Source organism: Sphaeramia orbicularis, chromosome 17 (genome assembly GCF_902148855.1).
Source record: "Sphaeramia orbicularis chromosome 17, fSphaOr1.1, whole genome shotgun sequence".
NCBI lineage: Eukaryota > Metazoa > Chordata > Actinopteri > Kurtiformes > Apogonidae > Sphaeramia > Sphaeramia orbicularis.
This window is the reverse complement of record NC_043973.1, coordinates 54389609-54415389: the sequence shown is the minus strand read 5'-3', so window position 1 is coordinate 54415389 and position 25781 is coordinate 54389609. Positions and strand designations below refer to the sequence as shown.

At 46.3% G+C, this 25781-nt stretch overlaps 1 protein-coding gene across 1 annotated transcript; it reads left to right on the top strand.

The window, feature by feature from the left end:
- The first annotated feature begins 401 nt into the window (after positions 1–401).
- On the top strand, positions 402–24358 carry slc4a2a (solute carrier family 4 member 2a). The gene is made up of 22 exons (XM_030160363.1): positions 402–496; positions 3321–3439; positions 4117–4270; positions 4387–4588; positions 4679–4797; positions 11060–11202; positions 13593–13773; positions 14154–14289; positions 14720–14867; positions 15059–15155; positions 15915–16099; positions 16571–16784; positions 16892–17095; positions 20989–21137; positions 21398–21592; positions 21698–21907; positions 22208–22297; positions 22380–22546; positions 22630–22883; positions 22977–23146; positions 23897–24070; positions 24212–24358. Exons 2-22 carry the CDS (start codon positions 3386–3388, stop codon positions 24290–24292), a joined length of 3327 nt encoding a protein of 1108 aa, XP_030016223.1. The 5' UTR covers positions 402–496; positions 3321–3385; the 3' UTR covers positions 24293–24358.
- Positions 24359–25781: the final 1423 nt, after the last annotated feature.

Genomic DNA, 25781 nt, shown 5'->3' with positions numbered 1-25781 from the left:
GAGGAAGAGGAAGAAGAGGAGGAGGAAGAGAAAGAGGAGGAGGAGGGGGAAGGAGAGGAGGAGAAAGAGAAAGAGGAGGAGGAGGAAGAGGAGGAGGAGAAAGAGAAAGAGGAGGAGGAGGAGGAGGAAGAGGAGGAAAAAGAGAAGGAGGAGGAAGAGGAGGAAAATAGGAGATACAGTAAGAAAATACAGGAGCAAAAAGTAATGCACAACAGGATGAACCACAGCATTATGGGAAACACACACACACGCACAACGGTCTGTGGTGTGTGTGTTTGTTGTGTGTTTTTGTGCTCTTTTCAGTCTTTACAGACTCCATTTGTGACGTCAGTGCAGGTTGTGTTAATTACTGTTGTGTTCGTTACTGTTGTGTAAATTACTGTTGTGTTAATTACTGTTGTGTTCACTTGTGCCTCTCAGTGTCTGGTATAAAAGCAGCTGAAAGTCTGAGGGTTGAAGGTTTTCAGGGTTTTTCTACAGGACGACGCCTGCTCAGGTACGAACACACACCTTCACTGATGCACGCAGAGCTAACCCTAACCCTGACCCTAACCCTAACCCTGACCCTAGCCCTGTTCCTAACCCTAACCCTGACCCTAGCCCTGTTCCTAACTCTAACCCTGACCCTAGCCCTGTTCCTAACCCTAACCCTGTTCCTAACCCTGTTCCTAACCCTAGCCCTGTTCCTAACCCTAACCCTGACCCTAGCCCTGTTCCTAACCCTAACCCTGACCCTAGCCCTGTTCCTAACCCTAACCCTGTTCCTAACCCTAACCCTGACCCTAGCCCTGTTCCTAACCCTAACCCTGACCCTAGCCCTGTTCCTAACCCTAACCCTGACCCTAGCCCTGTTCCTAACTCTAACCCTGACCCTAGCCCTGTTCCTAACCCTAACCCTGTTCCTAACCCTAGCCCTTTTCCTAACCCTAACCCTGACCCTAGCCCTGTTCCTAACCCTGTTCCTAACCCTAACCCTGTTCCTGTTCCTCACCGTAACCCTCTAACCCCAGACCCCTCACCCCTGCCCTACAGGGCCACAGTGTGTTCATCTGGACCTTTATTATGTGAATGATGCTGATTAGTGTCAGTTCAGGTTTGCTCCATATTTTTGGATTCTTTCTTCCTTTTCTGGATTCTAGATTATTCTATATTTTCTTCATTTCTCTTCCTTTTCTAGATTATTCTATATTTTCTTCATTTCTCTTCCTTTTCTAGATTATTCTATATTTTCTTCATTTCTCTTCCTTTTCTAGATTATTCTATATTTTCTTCATTTCTCTTCCTTTTCTTGATTATTTGGTTGTTGTTTTTTTCTTGGTTTTGTTCATTTCTCAGTCAGTGTGTGTTTGGACTTTCCTCCACTACAATGCACAGGTGACCTCAACCCAAGACGTACACAGCAGAAGAAGACACAAAAGGCTCATAAAAGATGAAAAAGGAAGAGAATGGGCGGAGTTAGGGTTAGGAGGAGGGCCAGGAGGTGGGGCTAACCTTGACTGGCAGTTTGGTTGTCATGGTGACCTCCAGCCGACCAGGTGTCTGTGTTCAGGGCTCGTCTGTTCTCCTTCCTACTGTTCTTCCCTCTGTCCTCATTCTCCCTGCCCCACCTGCCCCCCCCGTCCCTCCTGTCTCCTCCCTGTCCCCCCTGTCCCCCCTGTCCCCCCTTCCCCCCACCCCTCTGTCCCTCCTTTCTCTTCTTTGTCCCCCCGGCCCCTCCGTCCCTCCTCTCTCCTCCCTGTCCCCCCTGTCCTTCCTGTCTCCTCCCTGTTCCCCCTGCCCCCCATCCCTCCTGTCTCCTCCCTGTCCCCCCTGCCCCTCCGTCCCTCCTCTCTCCTCCCTGTCCCCCCTGCTCCTCTGTCCCTCCTCTCTCCTCCCCGTCCCCCCTGCCCCCCTGTCCTTCCTGTCTCCTCCCTGTCCCCCCTGCCCCTCCGTCCCTCCTCTCTCCTCCCTGTCCCCCCTGCTCCTCTTTCCCTCCTCTCTCCTCCCCGTCCCCCCTGCCCCCCTGTCCTTCCTGTCTCCTCCCTGTTCCCCCTGCCCCCCCATCCCTCCTGTCTCCTCCCTGTCCCCCCTGCCCTCCCGTCCCTCCTGTCTCCTCCCTGTCCCCCCTGCCCCTCCGTCCCTCCCCTCTCCTCCCTGTCCCCCCATCCCTCCTGTTTCCTCCCTGTTCCCCCTGCCCCCCGTCTCCCTCTCCCCCCCACATGTCCTCCCTGTCCCCCCAACTCCCCCCCTCTCCCCTTGTCTCCCCCTTACCCTTCCATCCCCTGTCTCCTCCCTGTCCACCCATCTCCCCTTTTTTCCCCCCAATTCCCCTTGTTCCCATCTCTCCCCTGTCCCCCCATTTCCCCATCTCCCCCCTCCCACTGTATCTCCCCTGTCCCCCTGTCTCCCCTTGTCCTTCCCATCTCCCCCATCTCCCCTTGTTTCCCCCATCCTACCTGTCTCTCCCCCATCCCCCGTCTCCCCTTGTCCTTCCCGTCTCCCCTTGTTTCCCCTGTCTTCCCCATCTCTCCCCCATCCCCCTGTCTCCCCTTATTTCCCCCCTGTCTCTCCCCCCATCCTCCCCGTCTCTCCCCCATCCCCCTGTCTTCCCTTGTTTCCCCCCTGTCTCTCTCCCCATCCTCCCTGTCTCCCCCCATCCCCCCTGTATCTCCCCTCTCCCCCTGTCTCTCCTTGTTTCCGTCTCCCCCCGTCCCCCCTCCTCTGTCCCTGCTGGGTTCAGTCTTTGCATTATAAGTTCTTTCTTTCAGAGCTGAGGACGCTGAGGTAGGCTTCCACTCTGACTTCCTGTCTCTCACACTTTCGTTGCGTGTCTTTGTCGTCATGTTGCGTCACATGTCGTCGCCGCTGCCCCCACCGCTTTGCACTTGGACGTGGACGATGTAGAGGGTTTAGTCCCCGTGTCAGAGTTTGTAAAGACAGTTCATCAGATGCAGTTTGTCGTGGTCTGTGCATGGTAACAGCGTAAGAATTTCAATGAGCTCCGTCTGGTCCGAGGTCACTGAGGTTCCCTGGGTTTGTCCAGAAGGTTCCGTCTGTTCCTGGTCTTTTCCGTTTGTTCTGTCCTGCTCTGCGTCTTAGTCCTGTAGGTTAGTTATTGGTGGTTATCTGCTGAGTCACTGTCCTCTGGTTCTGGTGTCTGTGAACTATAACCTAGACCAGAACTGGACAGTGGTCAGTGGTTCAAACCACATCAAAGGAATGTTTGATTGGATGACAGCCAATCCCAAACATCTGGAGGACATGACATCTGACACCTCAGTGGTCCAGCTTTGACTCGTATCTGCTGTTTATTCATCATCATGGTTCTCCTCGTCCTTCAGGGTCCATCACTTCACCTTTACCTGCTCAACCTACATCTGACCTCTGACCTTTGACCAGTAGAGCCATGAGCCTCCATCAGAGCTCGGTGGGTCCTGGAGACACCCTCAGTGTGTCAGCGGTGAGTCCTGTCATTAACCAATCAACGAGTCCCATCATTAGCCAATCAATGAGTTCCATCATTAACCAATCAATGAGTCCCATCATTAGCCAATCAATGAGTCCCATCATTAGCCAATCAATGAGTTCCATCATTAACCAATCAATGAGTCCCATCATTAGCCAATCAATGAGTCCCATCATTAGCCAATCAATGAGTTCCATCATTAACCAATCAATGAGTCCCATCATTAACCAATCAATGAGTCCCATCACTAACCAATCATTGAGTCCCATTATTAACCAATCAATGAGTCCCATTATTAACCAATCAATGAGTCCCATTATTAACCAATCAATGAGTCCCATTATTAACCAATCAATGAGTCCTATCACTAACCAATCAATGAGTCCCATTATTAACCAATCAATGAGTCCCATTATTAACCAATCAATGAATTTCATTATTAACCGATCAATGAGTTCCATCATTAACCAATCAATGAGTCCCATTATTAACCAATCAATGAGTCCCAGCATTAACCAATCAATGAGTCCCATCATTAACCAATCAATGAGTCCCATCACTAACCAATCAATGTGATTTTTTAGAAGTTCTAGTTCTGGGACGTTGTTACCATGGTAACCTCTGGCTGACATGTGGGGTTAAAATGCTCTGACCTCTATCCACTACCCTAGACTCTGGCTCCGCCCCCTCCTTGCTGCCACAGCGATGATGAGGATGAGGACCTGAACAAGGCGCTGGGCATCGAGTGTTTACAGCAGATCCTTCATCCAGCGTGTCGCAGCCCACCTGAGAAACACCGAGTGTACGACGAGCACGACATTGAAGGTTTGAGATGGTAGAAGTTCTAAAGCTCCTGGTTCTGAGGGTTCTGGACTGAGGTTTAGGGAAAAAAGTTCTACTGGGCTTAACCACTCACTGACATCAACCTGGTCTTTGTGCAGAACACCGTCACTCGTCTGTCCACGTCCATCAGCCGCTGTCCAAAGTCACCGACAGCAGGAGGAAGAGGACCAATGAGGGCAGGAGGGAGAGCCGACGGGGCTCCAACCCCACTGCTGCCGCCACCATAGAAGAAGACCAGGAGGACGAGGGCTGTGATCAGGGAGGATCAGACAGTCGGAGGGACGGCCAAACACCTGGACGGTGGGCAGCAGCTTCACCAAAATCCAATTATACACAACTGGTCCGTATCTACAGAGTCCAGCTAACACCTGTAACTCCTCCCCTTCACAGTGGCCCGCCCTCCATCTCCACCAATCATAATGGGCTCTCACCAGTGACCATAGGCATCACTGCTGACGACACAGAGGAGAATGAAACTCTGACATCTGTCGACCTGGACGGCATCAAGAGTCAGTAACAACACATTACATACATGCTAAATACATACATGCTACATGGCTAATGCATACATGCTAAATACATACATGCTACATGCCTAATACATACATGTTACATCCTAAATACATACATGCTACATGCCTAATACATACATGTTACATCCTAAATACATACATGCTTCATGCTAAATACATACATGCTCTACTCATACATAGGACATACACAGGGCATCTATCTGTTGTGTGATTTCAGGGATTTTTTTTTTCATATAATAATGAATATAATTCATAATGAATGCATTAAAATAAAGCCTGGGTGTAAAATCTAAAGGGTGGAGGGTCCAGATGTCAATGTTGACATGTGGGTGGAGACCAGGTCCAGGTTGTGAAAGCACGCTGGCGTTGGTCACATGATGATCTGTGTCTCTGACAAACATCAAACTGAAGGAATTTGGATCATGAAAGAGTTTTCTGTCGTCATGTGACCTGAACACAATGCGGTCATCCTACACAGGGAACCAGCTCCGCCCACTGGTCACAGCAGCCAATGACCTATTGTTAGTGTTTATGGGGTTCTGGTTCTGGTTCTGGCTGTTGACTCAGAGGGCCACAGCTCTGTTCTACTTTAGATCAAACACCTCAGCTTCTGTTTTTATGACCGCCTGACCTCCAACCTCAGTGAGTATCTACCTGTTTCTACTGTGATTCCACTGATTGGATCTGGGAGCAGACTCACTTGCAGAGGCTTTTATTGTGGAGGAGGTTTAATGAGACTCACCTGTGGAGGCCTTTATTATGGAGGAGGTTTAGTGAGACTCACTTATGGAGGCTTTTATTGTGGAGGAGGTTTAATAACACTCACCTGTGGAGGCTTTTATTGTGGAGGAGGTTTAATGAGACTCACTTGTGGAGGCTTTTATTGTAGAGGAGGTTTAATAACACTCAACTGTGGAGGCTTTTATTGTGGAGGAGGTTTAATGAGACTCACTTGTGGAGGCTTTTATTGTGGAGGAGGTTTAATGAGACTCACCTGTGGAGGCTTTTATTGTGGAGGAGGTTTAATAACACTCACCTGTGGAGGCTTTTATTGTGGAGGAGGTCTAAAAACACTCACCTGTGGAGGCTTTTATTGTGGAGGAGGTTTAGTAATACTTACCTGTGGAGGCTTTTATTGTGGAAGAGGTTTTAAAAAACTCACCTGTGGAGGCTTTTATTGTGGAGGAGGTTTAATAAAACTCACCTGTGGAGGCTTTTATTGTGGAGGAGGTTTAATAAAACTCACCTGTGGAGGCTTTTTTTGTGGAGGAGGTTTAAAAACACTTACCTGTGGAGGCTTTTATTGTGGAGGAGGTTAGGGTTAGGGTTAATGGTTAATGGTCAAAGTTAATGGTTAATGATTAGGATTAACAGTTAAGGTTAATGGTTAATGTTAATGGTTAATGGTTAGGGTTAATGGTTAATGGTCAAAGTTAATGGTTAATGTTAATGGTTAATGTTTAGGGTTAATGGTTAATGGTCAAAGTTAATGGTTAATGTTAATGGTTAATGATTAGGGTTAACGGTTAAGGTTAATGGTTGATGGTTAATGTTAATGTTAATGGTTAATGGTTAGGGTTAATGTTAATGGTATTTTTGTTTAGGGTAAATGGTTAGTGGTTAAGGTTAATGGTTAGGGTTAATGGTTAGGATTAGTAGTATTTTTGATTAGGGTTAAGGGTTATTGGCTAGGGTTAATGGTTAAGGTTAATGGTTAGGGTTAATGGTTAGGATTAATGGTATTTTTGTTTAGGGTTAATGGTGAATGGTCAGGGTTAATGGTAATTTTGGTTGGGGTTAATGGTTAATGATTAAGGTTAATGATTAATGCTTAGGGTTGATGGTAATTTTGGTTAGGGTTAATGGTTAGGGTTAATGGTATTTTTGTTATGGTTAATGGTTAATGGTTAGGATTAATAGCATTTTTGGTTAGTGTTAATGGTTAGGATTAATGGCATTTTTGGTTAGGGTTAATAGTTAATGGTTAGGGTTAATGGTGTTTTTGGTTAGGATTAATGGTAAGGGTTAATGGTTAGGGTTAATGGTGTTTTTGGTTAGGGTTAATGGTAAGGGTTAATGGTTAATGGTTTAGGGTTAATGGTGTTTTTGGTTAGGGTTAATGGTTAGGGTTAATGGTGTTTTTGGTTAGGGTTAATGGTTAGGGTTGATGGTTAATGGTTAGGGTTAATGGTTAGGGTTAATGGTAAGGGTTAATGGTTAGGTTTGATAGTTAACGGTTAGGGTTAATGGTGTTTTTGGTTAGGGTTAATGGTTAGGGTTAATGATGTTTTTGGTTAGGGTTAATGGTTAGGGTTGATGGTTAATGGTAAGGGTTAATGGTTAGGTTTGATAGTTAACGGTTAGGGTTAATGGTGTTTTTGGTTAGGGTTAATGGTTAGGGTTAATGGTGTTTTTGGTTAGGGTTAATGGTTAGGTTTGATAGTTAATGGTTAGGGTTAACGGTGTTTTTGGTTAGGGTTAATGGTTAGGGTTAATGGTGTTTTTGGTTAGGGTTAATGGTTAGGGTTAATGGTGTTTTTGGTTAGGGTTAATGGTTAGGGTTAATGGTGTTTTTGGTTAGGGTTAATGGTTAGGTTTGATAGTTAACGGTTAGGGTTAATGGTGTTTTTGGTTAGGGTTAATGGTTAGGGTTAATGGTGTTTTTGGTTAGGGTTAATGGTTAGGGTTAATGGTGTTTTTGGTTAGGGTTAATGGTTAGGGTTGATGGTTAATGGTTAGGGTTAATGGTTAGGATTAATGGTTAATGGTTAGGGTTAATGGTTAGGGTTAATGGTAAGGGTTAATGGTTAGGTTTGATAGTTAACGGTTAGGGTTAATGGTGTTTTTGGTTAGGGTTAATGGTTAGGTTTGATAGTTAATGGTTAGGGTTAACGGTGTTTTTGGTTAGGGTTAATGGTTAGGGTTAATGGTGTTTTTGGTTAGGGTTAATGGTTAGGGTTAATGGTGTTTTTGGTTAGGGTTAATGGTTAGGTTTGATAGTTAACGGTTAGGGTTAATGGTGTTTTTGGTTAGGGTTAATGGTTAGGGTTAATGGTGTTTTTGGTTAGGGTTAATGGTTAGGGTTAATGGTGTTTTTGGTTAGGGTTAATGGTTAGGGTTGATGGTTAATGGTTAGGGTTAATGGTTAGGATTAATGGTTAATGGTTAGGGTTAATGGTAAGGGTTAATGGTTAGGTTTGATAGTTAACGGTTAGGGTTAATGGTGTTTTTGGTTAGGGTTAATGGTTAGGTTTGATAGTTAATGGTTAGGGTTAACGGTTAGGGTTAATGGTATTTTTGGTTCGTTTCGAAGAGAACTGATTCAAGTAACAGGCGTTGTTGACAGTGAGTGCAGCCAGAGGGCAGTGGTCAGCTGATCCCCAAGGCCGGACTGTGATTGGCTCATCCTGAAGGGTTTTTCCAGAAACATGAGACTCAGACACAATCCCCCATTTGTGTTCAAAGTCATTAGTTCAGTGTCATTTTACTGATGCTTTAACAAAGTTTAACTGCACAAAGTTCCCACGAGAAAACAGTGGAGTTTAGAAGATCTGACTCAGAATGAACAAAAACAACAACAACATGGACAAAAATAAAAACAAAATGAACAAAAAAAACCAACAACAACATGGACAAAAATAACGACAACAACATGGACTAAAATAAAAACAAAATTAACAAAAACAACAAACAACATGAACAAAAACAACAACATGAACAAAAACAACAAACAACAAAATTGACAAAAACAACAAAAACAACATGGACAAAAATAACAACAAAATGAACAACAACTAAGAACATGATCAAACAGTGGACCAATGGCCCTGTAGCTTACCGGCCAAATTAAAAGCTTTGGGAAATGTATCTAGATGCCATTTATTCTCACCCAGTTCTGTGTATTTATTCTATTACAGAAATAGTCCATGTTTTACTCATATTCCAATCAGATCTGTAAAAAATTCAAATTCCAACTTGATATCATTGATACTGGTTTATTGTATCAGTCCACTTCCTATCTCTTATAATGGGAACATTTTTCAAAGTCGCACCAAATCCCGAATCAGATCCAGATCAAAATAATTTCAATACCTTGTGCTGACGTCATCATAAAGAAGTTGTATACCAAGTTTGAAGTCAATCGGAACTGTAGTTTCAGAGAAGAAGACAATTGAATGTTTTGTAACAGACGACAGACGACGACAACGACAGACACCGCATGAAGACAGTAGCTTACAGCCTGTCGGCCAGTAAGCTAAAAACTGGGCATGAATCAAAATAATACGGAACAAAATGGACAAAAATGCAAAGAAACAAATGATCAAAAACAATTAAGAAAAGACTCAAACACATGCTCAAAACTAAAAATATGCAACGCAATGAATCAGAACACTGAATTGGTCAGTTGTGGTGAAGAAGGAGCTGAGCTGAGAGGTGAAGCTCGCGATTTACCGGTCAATCTACGTTCCTACCCTCACCTATGGTCATGAGCTTTGGGTCATGACCAAAAGACAAGATCCCGGATACAAGCGGTCGAAATGAGTTTCCTCCGCAGGGTGGCTGGGCGCACCCTTAGGGATAGGGTGAGGAGCTCAGTCACCAGGGAGGAGCTCGGAGTAGAACCGCTGCTCCTCCACATCGAGAGGGGCCAGCTGAGGTGGCTCGGGCATCTGTTTCAGATGCCTCCTGGACGCCTCCCTGGGGAGGTGTTCCGGGCATGTCCCACCGGGAGGAGACCTCGGGGAAGACCTAGGACATGCTGGAGAGACTGTGTCTCTCGGCTGGCCTGGGAACGCCTCAGGGTCCCCCCGGAAGAGCTGGAGGAGGTGTCTGGGGAGAGGGAAGTCTGGGCATCCCTGCTTAGACTGTTACCCCCGCAACCCGGCTCCGGATAAGCAGTGGATAATGGATAGATGGGTGGATGGATGGATGGATCAGAACGACCAGGGTTCTCTGCAGGTTTTCTGCTGGTTCTCTCTTGGTTCTCTGTTGGTTCTCTGCTGGTTCTCTTCTGGTTCTCTGTTGGTTCTCTGCTGGTTCTTTGCAGGTTCTCTACTGGTTCTCTGTTGGTTCTCTGCTGGTTTTCTGCTGGTTCTCTGCAGGTTCCCTGCTTGTTCTCTGCAGGTTCTCTGTTGCTTCTCTGCTGGTTCTCTGCAGGTTCTCTGCTGGTTCTCTGCAAGTTCTCTGCTGGTACTCTGCAAGTTTTCTGCTGGTTCTATGTAGGTTCTCTGCTGGTTCTCTGTTGGTCCTCTGCTGGTTCTTCGCTGGTTCTCTGCAGGTTCTCTTTTGGATCTCTGCTGGTTCCATGCAGATTCTCTGCTGGTTCTCTGTTGGTTCTCTGCTGGTTCTCTGCTGGTTCTTTGCAGGTTCTCTACTGGTTCTCTGTAGGTTCTCTGCTGGTTCTCTGTTGGTTCTCTGCAGGTTCTCTTTTGGATCTCTGCTGGTTCTATGCAGATTCTCTGCTGGTTCTCTGTTGGTTCTCTGTTGGTCCTCTGCTGGTTCTTCGCTGGTTCTCTGCAGGTTCTCTTTTGGATCTCTACTGGTTCTCTGTAGGTTCTCTGCTGGTTCTCTGCAGGTTCTCTGCTGGTTCTCTGCACGTTCTCTGCTGGTTCTCTGTTAGTTCTTTGCTGGTTCTTTGCAGGTTCTCTGCTGGTTCTTTGCTGGTTGTCTGTTAGTTCTTTGCTGGTTCTCTGTTAGTTCTTTGCTGGTTCTCTGCAGGTTCTCTGCTGGTTGTCTGTTAGTTCTGTGCTGGTTCTCTGCAGGTTCTATGCAGGTTCTCTGCTGGTTCCCTGTTAGTTCTTTGCAGGTTCTCTGCTGGTTCTATGCAGGTTCTCTGTTGGTTCTGTGCAGGTTCTATGCAGGTTATCTGCTGGTTCTCTGTTAGTTCTTTGCTGGTTCTCTGCAGGTTCTCTGCTGGTTCTCTGCAGATTCTCTGCTGGTTCTCTGTCAGTTCTTTGCAGGTTCTTTGCTGGTTCTCTGCTGGTTCTATGCAGGTTCTCTGTTGGTTCTCTGCTGGTTCTTTGCCCACATGTGAATGTACACATTCATGTATATGTCATCACCCTTGACGACCTAGTGTTAGGTGTAAGCCCCACCCCCTCTGGAAGATGTAACGGCTTCAGGAAATGAAGGAATGAATGAAACATCATCAAAAAATAAAATATAAATAAAAAACTGGATTCAGGAAATGAGGGTGGGAGGTGGGTGACCTCTGACCTTTGACCCCTTCTGACCTCAGGTCACAGGTTGGATGATGTTCCAGCCGTTCGGCGTCACCTGGTGAGGCGGAGCTCCAGAGGACCAATCACTTACGTCGCCAAAGATCAGAAAGAGGCTCTAAGTGTCTGGACACACCTTCAGCCAGACCGGACCCCTCATGAGGTCAGGGGGCAGAGCTAACTTTCATCGTGTCATCTTTCATTACCTCCGCCAAGGAGGTTATGTTTTTGCCAGGGTTTGTTTGTTTGTTTGTTTGTTTGTTTGTTTGTTTGTTTGTCTGTTTGTTTGTCTGTCCGTTAGTGTGCAACATAACTCAAAAAGTTATGGACAGATTTGGATGAAATTTTCAGGGTTTGTTGGAAATGGGATAAGGAAGAAATGATAAAATTTTGGTGGTGATCGGGGGTGGGGGGGCCCACTGATCAGCCTTGGCGGAGGTCTGCGCTCTCCAAATGCTTCTAGTTTCATTATTGTTTTGTTACATTTTATTACGTTTTGCATTGTTTTCATTAGTTTATTTTTGTCATGTTACATTGTGTTAAATTTGATTTACATTTTACATTTGTTTTGTTTTTTCCAATGCTCAGGTTTTGTCTTTTCCGCCCTTTTTGTTATGTCACATGACTTTTTATTTCATTGTGTTCAAAGGCATAAGATACATAAAACACATCAAGTTTATTTTTACAGATTTTGGTTTAATGTCATGAATCAAATGACAACTAAGATGACAAAACCAGACGAAAAGGGCCTTTGATTTCCTGGATTATTGGACCAGTTTGAATTTGAATGGTGAAAACTGATCACATATGTTTTTGTTGGTTTCCATTGCTTCGTTGGAAACCGTTTGGGGACGGTTTACTTTCCAACAGAGTCCAGGTGTTCAGGGTTTCATCATCAGAGTGAAGGGATTCCCGATGAAAGACCAGGCGTCCAAAATGAGGCTGAAAGACGAGACCACAGTTTATCCACAGTAATCCAGCTTCTGTTGTCCACTGGATCAGGTCCTAATGGATCAGGTCTTAATGAGGAGGGGGAGTCTGGCAGGTAGATGTAAACTCAGGGTCCAGTCTTGGTCAGTTTAGTGCATCTGGGTCTCTGTCCGGGTCTGGGTCTCTGTCTAGGTCTGGGTCTGTTTCTGGGTCTGGGTCTCTGTCTCTGTCCGGGTCTCTGTCTGGGTCTGGGTCTCTGTCTCTGTCCGGGTCTCTGTCTCTGCCTGGGTCTGGGTCTCTGTCTCTGTCCGGGTCTCTGTCTCTGCCTGGGTCTGGTTTTGGGTCTCTGTCTCTGTCTGGGTCTCTTTCCAGGTCTGGGTCTGGTTCCTGGTCCAGGTCTCTGTCTGTTTCCGGGTTTGGCTCTCTGTCTCAGTCTGTCTCTGTCCGGGTCTGTTTCCAGGTTTGGGTCTCTGTCTCTATCCGGGTCTGGGTCTCTGTCTCTGTCTGGGTCTCTGTCAAGGTCTGGGTCTCTGTCTCTGTCTGGGTCTGGTTCCGGGTCCAGGTCTCTATCTCAGTCTCAGTCTCTGTCTGGGTCTCTGTCCGGGTCTGGGTCTCAGTCCAGGTCCAGGTCCAGGTCTCTGTCTCCAGGATGTTTGGCTTGGATGTGCAGCGTGGACACTATCAGGTACAGTCTGAGTTATCCCACTTACTGCCTCTGGTTCTGGTCTCTGGTCCCTGTGGGCTCAGGTTCTTAAAGGTTCTTGTGGTTCGGATCAGGTCTTTACTGTCGACGCATTTCGGTGACACGTCCCTGTGATTCCTTCAAAAGCCAAAGATGTCCATTACATACCTAAGGTCCTGCGCTTTGGAGACTATCAAAGTGAGATGACGGTCCAAAGAACCTGACCCAGTAGATGATCCACATGGACTGCCTTAGCCCAGGAAACTCCGCCCACTCCCCATACAGGACCACCCTGGGTCACTAATTTAAGTTCAATAATCGGATTAAAATAGTCCGATAAAAGGGGGAGGGGCCCCTCAGGGACGGGGTTTGAAGGTTAGATGTGGATGGATTCATCTAAATCAGATTCTAATGAAGATAATGATCGGTGCTGTTATGATCCGTCTAAAGGTGTGTTCTGGACGGGACCTGGTTTTATGGACCAGTGCATATGGGTCCAAACCCTGGTGTGGACCGAATGGACCTGGGGTTTGTCTGCTGTGAATTTGAATTTTATGGATCAGTGATGGTTGAGTATGTGGGTGAACTGTTGGAATGTGTTAGGGTAAGGGTTAGGGGCTGGGGTTGGGGTTGGGGTCAGGGTCAGGGTTAGGGGTTAGGTCCAGGGTTAGGGGTCAGGGTTAGGGGTCAGGGTTAGGAGTTAGGTCCAGGGTTAGGGGTCAGGGTTAGGGGTTTGGTCCAGGGTTAGGGGTCAGGGCTAGGGATTAGGTCCAGGGTTAGGGGTCAGGGTTAGGGGTTAGGTTCAGGTTTAGGGGTAAGGGTTAGGGGTCAGGGTTAGGGGTCAGGGTCAGGGGTTAGGTCCAGCTGATGCGTAGATCTTCTGGTGTTTGTGGTGTGTGGGTTGGAGCTCCACACCTGAGTTTGGATCATGTTCCATCCAGGTGTTTGTGGAGCTGAATGAGCTGGTGATTGACCGGAACCAGGAGCTCCAGTGGAGGGAAACGGCTCGATGGATAAAGTTTGAGGAGGAGGTGGAGGAGGAAACGGAGCGCTGGGGTCGACCCCACATCGCATCGCTGTCCTTCAGATCGCTGCTGGAGCTTCGGAAGACCATCTCACAGGGTAACATCACAGTCTGAAATGAAACTGGGGTATCAGTGGGGTGGTCGTCTTGGGTATCAGTGGGGTGGTCGTCTGGGGTATCAGTGGGGTGGTCGTCTGGGTATCAGTGGGGTGGTCGTCTTGGGTATCAGTGGGGTGGTCGTCTGGGTATCAGCGGGGTGGTCGTCTAGGGTATCAGCGGGGTGGTCGTCTGGGGTATCAGCGGGGTGGTCGTCTGGGGTATCAGCGGGGTGGTCGTCTGGGGTATCAGACTAGTATAGTTCTAGTTGTAGTTCTAGTATAGTTTTGTGTGGATCTGCCCTGATGTGTGACGTACTGGTGGTGGTTGTTTGTGTTTCATTGTGTGGTTGGTTGGTTGTGCGATTGGTTGTCCATTGTAGGTGTGGTACTCCTGGACCTGAAGCAGAGGACTCTCCCTGGCATCGCCCATCATGTGGTGGATCAGATGGTGATCTCAGACCAGATCAAAGCTGAAGACCGGGCCAACGTCCTGAAAGCCCTGCTTCTGAGACACAGGTTCAGCACACACCTATCTGTCCACTCACCTGCATGTCCACTTACCTGTCTGTCCACACACCTGTCATAAAACTGGATGTTCTCTAGACAGTTAGAGAAGGTCTGTCCAGGAGTTTGGACAGAGTTTGACCTGATTTAGTCCAAACATGCATCAGGTTCAGGTGCATGAAAGAGCCTGTTGGAGCCGAAGCCTAAACCCAACAGGAAATCCTCCATTTTGGGTTGAAGATCCCATGTTTACTTCAGTCCAGACCTCCACAAGAACCCCTACGACCGTTCATCAAAGTGGTGGAGGTTCTGTCATACCTGGTCCTCCTCTAATGTCCACCAGTGTCACTTATTCCAGCGCAGAAGAAGAAGCAATAGATTCTAGTCTGAACCTTTCCATGTGTGTCTGAAGTCCAGTATGTGATGTTTGTTGTGTCTTCAGTCACCCCAGTGATGAGAAGGACCACAGTCTGTTCAGCAGAAACATCTCTGCTGCCAACATGGCCACTCTGACGGACAAGCACAGCAGCCAATCAGAGCCCTCTGTCAGCCAGACCAATCACATAGAGGCAAATGGAGACACGAGCAAGGTGAAGACCCGGAAGCAGAATCCAAACTGATCAATTATTGATGTTTCAGTTTTTACAGGTTTGACAAGTTGAAGTAGTCCAGGGATCAGCTCAGGGGGATCCAGTCCTCTGAGGTCACATGCTGCTGTCCGTCTGGTCTGGTTCAGTTTTTGATGTCAAGGTCATGTTAACGGTACGGTTTGTGTTTTCAGAGAGAAGCCCCGCCCACCTGTCTGTCCAGATCCAAACATGAGATTAAGCTGATGGAGAAGATTCCAGAGCGAGCCGAGGCCACTGTCGTCCTTGTGGGTAAGACGGGTCACCGTGTGGTCCCTGGTCCGGCTGTGACTAGGCTGGACTACCTGTGACTGTCCACATGTGGACCTTCAGACCTTGTCTGGTGTTAGAAGTTTAGTTCTTCCATTAACAACACGGCCCATGTGACACTGTACATGTTTAATATCATCAGATGATCGATATGGTACAGATTAGTTTTAGAACGTGATAGTGTTCAGGGACATTCATGTGGACACAGTGGGGGACAGCTGTCCACCACAGTCCTCCTGTAGACGGACACATTGTCCTCTCATCCAGTGGATGAGCTTGTCCACTGTGGCCTGTGGAATGTTCTTCACTGGTCTTCGAGGGCGTCGTCTCTGCATCGTCTCATGTCAGTGGTATGTTCCAGTGGGTGTTTAGTACACGTGGGCCAAACCTCATGATGGGATGTCATTAGACCAACAACACCTCAGAACACCTTATTATGATAATATTTCATCCCAAACATCCAGGAAATTCTAGAGGTTTTTCAAAGTGCATGAAATGGAATAAAAAAAAAAAAAACAGGCACAAATTCCACGTTCAGCACAAACTGTTGGACTTCCTGTCGGGTTTAGGGTTAGGGTCTGGCTCCAGCTGGACCTGGGACATGGTATGTCTGGGTCAGACCTCCAATGGGGTCTGACTGGGTGGACACTATTGGGCATCTTGTCTTTGTAACCACGGTAACAACATTCAATGAAAACACAGCATGTTAATTGTGGATGCGTGTGACCCGCCCGTGTGCAGGCAGCGTGAGCTTCCTGGAACAGCCGTCCATGGCCTTCGTGCGGCTGCAAGAGGCCGTCCTACTGGAGTCGGTGCTGGAAGTTCCCGTCCCCGTCAGGTTCCTGTTCCTCCTGCTGGGCCCGCCCACCGCCAACATTGACTACCATCAGATTGGACGCTCCATCTCCACGCTCATGTCAGACAAGGTTGGCCTCCTCTACTTTCATCTGACAGCAGGTGGTGCTACAGGTCCTGGACTCCACCCCTCCACCTCCCCCAGTAATGACCACTGAAGAATTAATGGTGGTAACTGGCTTTGTCTGTTGATACAAACACCTCCGTTTAAAGGAACCAAAACACAACTGTTCTATTTTCAGCTGATTTTTGATCATGGACGGACCCAATAGAAGTCCTGGTCCTGGTGGATTTGTGTATTAGTATTATTTTTCTATGATCACTTACACTGGACTGATTAATTTCATCTTGTTGCGTCAGGATTTTCAGACTTTTATAAAACCTTCTCCTTTCTTCTACTTTCACTCAGAAAATGCGATGATTTGACAGTTACTGCGACAATCGACGCCATCAACAGGGTTGCATCCCTGTGACCTCTGTCCTGATAGTGATGACATTTGTAGACATGTTCCCCCGTTTGACCTCACTTTCTTGGTCTTCAGGACTTCCATGAGGCTGCGTACCAGGCTGATGACCGGCAGGACCTGCTGACCGCAATCAACCGTTTCCTGGACTGCAGCGTGGTACTTCCTCCTCTGGAGGTCGGTGGAGACGAGCTGCTGCACTCGGTCGCACGATTCCAGAGAGAAATCCTTCGAAAACGAGAGGAGCAGAGCAGCAAACTGCAGGAGAAACAGCTGAGCATCCAGGAAGAAGGTCTGTGCACATGATGGACCTGACACCTGCACCGGGCTCAGGTCCATCTGACCAAGGAGGTACACCAGTATGTTGTCAGCATATACTGTTATATTCATGTTTTCCAGATTCCCTGGTTCCGTCCAAACCCGGCGAGGAGCCTCTGAGGCGTACAGGTCGTCTGTTCGGAGGGCTGATCAAAGATGTGACTCGCCGTTACCCACAATATCTCAGCGACATCAGAGATGCTCTGAACGCTCAGTGCATGGCGGCCATCATCTTCATCTACTTCGCTGCTCTGTCTCCAGCCATCACTTTTGGAGGACTTCTGGGTGAGGTGCACACTAAAACCATTAGCCTGAAGCTTTCACTCTCCTGTTTATCTGTTCAACACACCTACTGGATGTGGCTAACCCCCAGTGCCCTGAAATGAGCTCACTGGAACATAACATTAACCCAAATTAATCATCTTCTAAACTTAAGATCTAACTCATTGATCTACACCTCAGGCAGTGGTGACTTCTATCAAATGTGTTGGAACAAATCAAAACAGAATTTAATACAACATTAATTTAACCCTTTGAGGGTTCACATCTCCCACCCATAACCCTAAACCCATAACCCTAATCCTAAACCCCTAACCCATAACCCCTAACCCTAAACTCATAACCCATAACCCCTAACCCTAAACTCATAACCCATAACCCCTAACCCTAAACCCATAACCCCTAACCCTAAACTCATAACCCATAACCCCTAACCCTAAACTCATAACTCATAACCCCTAACCCCTAATCCCTAACCCATAACCCCTAACTCATAACCCCTAACCCTAAACTCATAACCCATAACCCCTAACCCTAAACTCATAACTCATAACCCCTAACCCCTAATCCCTAACCCATAACCCCTAAACTCATAACCCCTAACCCTAAACTCATAACTCATAACCCCTAACCCCTAATCCCTAACCCATAACCCCTAAACTCATAACCCATAACGCTAAACTCATAACCCATAACCCCTAACCCCTAATCCCTAACCCATAACCCCTAACCCTAAACCCATAACCCATGACCCATAGCCCATAGCCCTAACCCCTAACCCATAACCCCTAACCCTAAAAATGGGTCCAAAATTACCCCTGTTCAAATCGATGGGTTTTTATGACACTTTTAGGATGTCATTCATATTATATTTAGGTCCAAAAAAAGAAAAAAACCCGAATGATTTCATGTTTCAAATATTATTTTATTTTCACTTTTAAGATTTTTAATTTTAAATGTTTTTGAAAATTAGAAAATTAAGAAGATGTAGTTTATAATGTATAGTACAAATAGAACAGCAATAGAACCTCGACTTCTAAACAAAATGACACACACACACACACACATACATAAATACACACACACATATATATATGTGTGTGTATATATATATATATATATATATATATATATATATATACACACACACACACATTAGTGTTTAAAGTTTTTTTTGGTCCTTTACATTAGTTGTTTTTGCAGTGTTTAAATGAACAGATTTATGTCTCAGTATTTTTTCTTCAAATATAAGAAAATAGACTAAATGTGCCCCACCTTAAAAAAAATAAGCAAACCGAACTAAAAGGGTTAAAGGTTAAACTCAGTGTTTAGTGTGACGTCTGACCCCATACGCAGTAAAAACAGCTCCTCTAAACAAACAGCTCTTATTTACTGTGACCTTTGACCTGATCATGCCTTTAATCCTTTTGTTCACTTTCTCATCTTTGATTCCAGGTTTGATCCAAAACATTCCAGATGTTTCAATGGTTTGTGCTTGTTCTTGTCATGGGGTCAGAGGTCAAACTACGTACTGACTTTAACCTTTGACCCTTTCAGTTGGGTTTGTTGTGTGTCTATTTAAGGCTGGGCCCAGATTTCCTGTATTTTCTGGTTGTATGTGTAGAACAGACAGACAAATAAAGCCGTCTGTTCATTTCTAGAGGACAAACTAAACTTTCAACAGTCCTGTCAATCATATGTGTCCGACTCAGTGTTGGGATGATCGATAAACAGCTACAACCTGTGGATGTTCTACTTGGAATCATCTTCATTGGTGGTGGTTCTTAACTTGGACGTTGCTTTTCGTTCCTTCTTCCTGCCGTTCCGTCCTTCTGTGGTTCTGGACTGAACTGGATCATCTCAGACCGTAGATGAACAGAACCCCATTAGGATCCTCCAATCACTCACTTCAGTCTAATTCTAGATCAACTGTAAAGGGACCGGTTCCTGTTGTTCCTCTAGTTCTGGACCCTTTTACACCTGACACTGACTGTAAATGTTCCGTTTTGTGTTTATGTCTAACCCTTAAAGACCCACAGCTACTTTTACATCAGTTTCCATTGGAATGTTTCTCTATTTTTAACCTTCATTTATTCTAATATGATCCTCTGTATTTTGTATTTTTCAGTGTAAATCCTGTATTTTCTATATTTAATTCACTGATCATGTAGATGTTCATTAAAATTCAAAGGTTATTATATCAAAACAGTCAAATCTGTCATTATCTGAACATAAAAACACACATCTACAAGCTCGTTTTGTTTGATTTTATTTATTATTTTATCAGTTTTGTTTGTTTTTTTTTTTTTTTTACTTTTTTTTTTTTTTTCTTCACTCATTACTTTGTTGATTTTCTATTAATTTTTCTTCCTTTTATTCATTACTTTGGCTGTTTTTTGTTGCTGATTTCATGTTGTTTTTAAAATTCATCTTAATCTATTATTTGCTTCTTTTTTCACATTATTATTTATTAGGGATGGCTCCGATACTCAGTGTGTGTACTCGTATTCATACTCATAAAAGATATCCGATACAAATGCACCGATACCACTTACGGCCGTGTGACATTCACAGTTCAGTGCAGCAGGTATGAGGCGGTGGAATAATGAATGGGGAGTGTGAAGAGTGTGGAGATTTTTCAAACTAAATGACAGTGATAAAATTAACGCTGACTGCAAGTAACGTTTCAGACACAGACAGATACGGACGCAGCGTTCTGTCTGTCCTCTGCGTACATTCCATCTGTTTTCCAGGTGCTGGCGGATGCGTACCCAGATTGAGAATACCAGCGGGAGTACGGAGCGGTGCAGACCCCCGCCAGCGGAAGTGAAAACGAAACTTATCACTCATTTCTCTTTTCTCTACCTGCTGAAGCTAAGCTTTTAAACCTTACCAGTGAAAACACTGCAACATTAGTATCACATTAGTGTTACCTCTGTCGTCTCCATGTTTGTTATTACTGACTTTCTTCTTCTTCTTCTCATAAAACTTTCCTCTTCTTCGTGGTATTTGTCCAGTATGGTTAATTCAGAGCAGCGCCCCCTGGTGGATTAATTGAGAAACGCTCATTCCAACACATTAAATGTCAGTAGCAGCACTTTGTTCCAGTCAGACTAATGACAACGACAATAAAGCACATTTACAAAAGGAACTAAGAACTGGAATGGGATTATTAAGTACTAGTATCGGTACTCAGTATCGGCAAGTACTCAAATGTAAGTACTCGTACTTGTACTCCATCCAGAAAAAAGTGGTATTGGTGCATCCCTATTAATTATTATTATTAATATAATATAATATAATATAATATAATATAATATAATATAATATAATATAATATAATATAATACAATATAATATAATATAATTAATTAATTTTCCTATTATTTTTTTTCCCATTTTTGTTCATTTTATCCACTGTCATTGATTCAACTCCATGGGTTTTACTGGTGAATCAATGTTGTAGAAGATGACGATGTTTCCACGGTAACTATGGAGCCTCTGAACGTCCAGATATGGTCAAATCTGATGACCAAGAAAAGATGAAGAACTGTATTTTACACCAATTATTGACATGGATTGATAGGATTAGTGGATCAACAGGAATTAAACAGTTTAGATCAGTAGACGGTTTAGATTAAAGGAGGACATTTGGGTCTTTAAGGTTAAAGGTGGACTTTTGGTTCTTTAAAGGTTAAAGGCAGACGTTTGGGTCTTTAAGGGTTAAAGGCAGACGTTTGGGTCTTTAAGCGTTAAAGGTGGACATTTGGGTTAAAGGTGGACGTTTAGGTCTTTAAGGGTTAAAGGTGGACGTTTGGGTCTTTAAGGGTTAAACTGTTGAAAAGACATCACCTCATGTACTGGACACTGAACCTGATCTTCACTGCTGTCATCTCCAGGTGAGAAAACCGAGGGTCTGATCGGTGTGTCGGAGCTGATTGTTGCCACGGCGATGCAGGGTGTGGTGTTCAGCGTGCTGGGTGCTCAGCCACTGCTGGTGATCGGCTTCTCTGGACCGCTGCTGGTGTTTGAAGAGGCCTTCTACACTGTGAGCTCACCTGGACCCACCTGAGGAACACCACACAGGCTTTAGACCTTCATGTCCTGTGTGTTACATTTAACAGTGTGTGAAAGCAGGTGGTCCTCAGCAGAGCCACCTGAACACCCACAGTTCCTACATGATGCTTTCAAAGATCCCATAAAGTAAACACTGACACTGAGGTGGTGATGGGATCCTCCTCTACCTGAACTTAATGGCTGTGTCTGATCACTTCTGTCAGGTTTGTGTCTGATTGTGGTTCTTGTCAGTTCTGTAAAGTGAACGGGATCGAGTACCTGACGGGCCGGGTCTGGATCGGGTTCTGGTTAGTGCTCATCGTTCTGCTCACCGTGGCCTTCGAGGGCAGCATCCTGGTTCGCTTTGTGTCCCGGTTCACTCAGGAGATCTTCTCCTTCCTCATCTCCCTCATCTTCATCTATGAGACCTTTAACAAACTGGCCAAGGTGAGTCCAGAGGTCTGAGGTCAGGCATGATCTGAGACAGGAACCCCCCACACACACGCCACCACCACCACCCCACCACTGAATGTTAATCTTGATCTTTTCCAGATCTTTCAAGAACATCCTCTCCAAAATTGTTACCGGGGAAACAACACAGAGCTTCCACCTTTCTGTAACTACAGCGCAGTGGCAGCAGATTCTGAGAAGGTTTTAGGAGAACCAAACACTGCCCTGCTGTCACTGGTTCTCATGTCAGGAACGTATTTCATCGCCTTTTACCTTCGCAAGTTTAAGAACAGCTCCTTCTTCCCTGGAAGGGTCAGTACAAACTCACAGGTACAGGGGGTACAAGGGGTACAGGGGGTACAGGTACAGGGTGTACAAGGGGTACAGGGGGTACAGGTACAGGGTGCACAAGGGGTACAGGGGATACAGGGGATACAGGGTGTACAGGGGGTACAGGTACAGCGTGTACAGGTACAGGATGTACAGGGGGTCCTGAGGGTACAGAGGGTACATCTTGGATCTCATCTCTTCTGTTGTTTTCGTCTTTCAGGTCATGGTCATTTTTTTGCGTCTTGTTGCGACTCTTACTTGGTTCTGTTTTGGTTGGTGCAGCTCCGGCGGATCATTGGAGACTTTGGCGTTCCTATAGCGATCCTGATCATGGTGCTGGTGGACTACAGTGTGGAGGACACCTACACCCAGGTGAGACTCCCCTGAAGGTCCCAACAGGTGCTCAGTGGATCAGACCCTCTAAGCCATGTCCTCCTGTCTGATTGGCCCACAGAAACTGAGCGTGCCCAGTGGCTTCTCTGTGTCCAGTCCAGACAAACGTGGTTGGCTGATTTCTCCTCTGGGCTCAGACGGACAGTTTCCTGTTTGGATGATGGCCGCCAGCGTCCTGCCGGCAATTCTGGTCTTCATCCTGGTCTTCATGGAGTCCCAGATCACAGCGTACGACACAGACCTTCTGTTGTGCTTCAGGTTCGACCAAGTGATGTCGGCTTGATGTGTTTGCCCTCTGGTCTGTCTGCCAGGCTGATCGTCAGTAAAAAGGAGCGCATGCTGGTCAAGGGAACTGGATTCCATCTGGACCTACTCATCATCGTGGTGGTGGGCGGAGTCTCGGCTCTGTTCGGGTTGCCGTGGTTATCTGCTGCCACCGTTCGCTCGGTCACGCACACCAACGCCCTCACCGTCATGAGCAAAGCCGTCGCCCCTGGAGACAAGCCTCGTATCCAGGAAGTAAAGGAGCAAAGGGTGACAGGGTTCCTGGTGGCCCTTCTAGTCGGTACAACATGCATCTTGTTTGGTGTTTTCATGACCATCAGGACACTGATGTCTGACCAAATTAACTGCTTCCTGTTGTCCGATTGGTCCTCAGGCCTGTCCATCGTCATCGGGGACGTCCTACGTCAGATCCCTCTGGCTGTCCTCTTCGGGATCTTCCTGTACATGGGTGTGATGTCTCTGAACGGGATCCAGCTGACGGACCGCCTCATCCTGCTGCTGATGCCCCCCAAGTACCACCCAGACCACAACTATGTACGCAAGGTTAGCCCTGCCCCTCACTTGATGGTCATTATCACTACCTAAATAGGATCCATGAATGCAAAGGAAGGGCCAGATCCAGGTCCAGATCCTGTTCAGTCCAGAACTGACAGACACACATGCATCCATCCTGCACACATGTGTAGGGTCAGACACCAAAGACCTGCTGAAGCATTCGACCAGCGTTCGGACTGGATTCATTTAGTTAAATTGAATTAGATTTGTATTAATCAATCATTTAAATTGTATTTATATAGTTACGTGACAACAGTAGTTCAGTGATGAGCCTTAGATCCAGTTAGAGCTGGGATAAACCACACCCACAGAACCACCAGGAGGAACGAAAACACCTTGAACCTGGAGTAGACCACCTGGAGTGGACCATGCCTCCTCCACTGACATGAGCAGATACAGGGTTAAGGGGGGGGTCAGACCCCGCCTCTCGAGGAGGAACCACTGTCTAAATGGATGGTTCTGACTGTTTTTGTTCTGATTGGTTAAGGATAAGAAACAGTCCTTCAGGACAGTCCTGGTCTCATTTTAAGCCCAGGTGGCTTTGTTTTCATTCTGTCCTTATTCTGTCCTCATTTGTCCGCCGTCTCCACCTTCTGAAGTTTGTCCACATTCAACAACGACCACCAACACAGGGACAACATGGCTGATGCTTTGGTGTTGCCATGGTGACGTCAGCTCCAAATGGCTTTTAGCTTGAACTTGAGCATCCTCTCTCTGACCCGTTTGTCTGTCTGTCAGGTGCGGACTCTGAGGATGCACCTGTACACCGTGGTTCAGCTCACCTGTCTGTCTCTGCTGTGGGTTGTCATGGCGACAGCAGCAGCACTGGCCTTCCCCTTCGTGCTGCTGCTGACCATCCCCGTCAGGATGCTGCTGCTGCCCCGTCTGTTCAGCCGCAGAGAGCTGCAGAGCGTGAGTTCCACTCCTGGGGACAAGGGGCGGGGCTTGCTCTAGCGGTTGCCAGGGGGGCGGGGCTTACTCTAGCGGTTGCCAGGGGTGACAGATACATCAGACAGTTAAGGTGACGTGTTCTTTATGACCTTTGACCCGCAGCTGGATGCCGACGACGCCGAACCTCATCTGGATGAGAAGGAAGGGCAGGACGAGTACTCGCAGCTGCAGATGCCCGTGTGACCATGAGCACTGCCTCCTGATTGGCCAACGATCTCCTGTCATTAACATACGTGTTCATGTCTTCCATTAAACGACAACATGAAATCACTGATGGACTGATTATTGTGTTACAGAAGAATACTGAGTCTGAACAGGTTTACCAGAATAAGAACCAGAACCAGAATTAGAACCAGAACCAGACACAGAAAGAGAGCCAGAACCAGAATAAAACCCTGCCCCAGAAAAAGACTGTGACCCAGAATGAGAACCAGAACCTGGCTCAGACCAGTATCAATCTGGTCATAAATACACACATCGGATCGGATCGGATCCGTAAGATAAGATGAGATGAGATGAGATGAGATCTTCCTGTCTTAGTCCCAAGGGGACATTCCAGATTTCCAGCAGTAATAGTGAAGCACAAACAAAGGACACAAGAGTAAAAAAGAGCAAACTGAAAACTACAGACAAATGCAAACCGCTGTAAATCCTGTTTCCATGTGTGCACATGCTGAACCTGCCACAGGTTGGACATAGGACACACTCATACATCCACCTACACATACAGAATTTTATATATATATATATATATATATATATATATATATATATATATATATATATATATATATATATATATATATATATATATATATATATACGTGTTCACATTAGACAGATGAGGACGCTTTATTGGACAGAGGGTTTGGATCCATTTCTGTTGTGGATCCTGACAGCTGCACAAGGGCACACCTGTCCCACCTGTCCTGCCACAGGATCCAGAGGACATCCCAGGACAGAGCTGTCCTTCTTTATCAGTCTGTCCAGCCTCTTCCTGTCAGCTGCTGTGATGCTCCTCCCCCCAGCAGACCACACTCTAGAAGATGGTCATAACAGAGTCATAGAAGGTCCTCAGGAGTGGACCCCCCCACCCCAGAGGACCTCAGCAGGTACAGTCTGCTCTGACCTCTTTATAAAGTGCAGTGGTGTTGTCAGTCCAGTTTATGGTTCAGATTGACATCCAGGTACTGAGAAGATGAGAAAATGGCACTATCTCAATATTTCTTCCCTGGATGTTCACTGGTGATGGGGGGGTGGGGGGGCGACCATAGTCCACAACCAGCTCCTTGGTCTTACTGGCATTGATCAGGAGGTGGTTTCATTGGCACCAGTCCACAAAGTCCTGAATAAGTCCTCTGTAGAACCTGTTGAGGGTGGTCCATCCCTGACCCCCCCCAGCCTGTCCTTCAGGATGTCCAGCCTGATGGTGTTCAAAGCACTGCTCAGGTCCAGCAACAGGACCCAAACACAGCTCCCAGGGGACTCCAGGTGGGACAGAGCTCCATCGTCCACTCCGATCCGTCCACCGGCCTGTAGCAGCTAGGGTCTATGGCAGGCATGTCCAAAGTCCGGCCCGGGGGCCAATCACGGCCCGCGGTCAGATTTTATACGGCCCACAGCTTGGGTTTTAGAATGTATTATTTATGGCCCGCTTGAACTGTTGAACCGA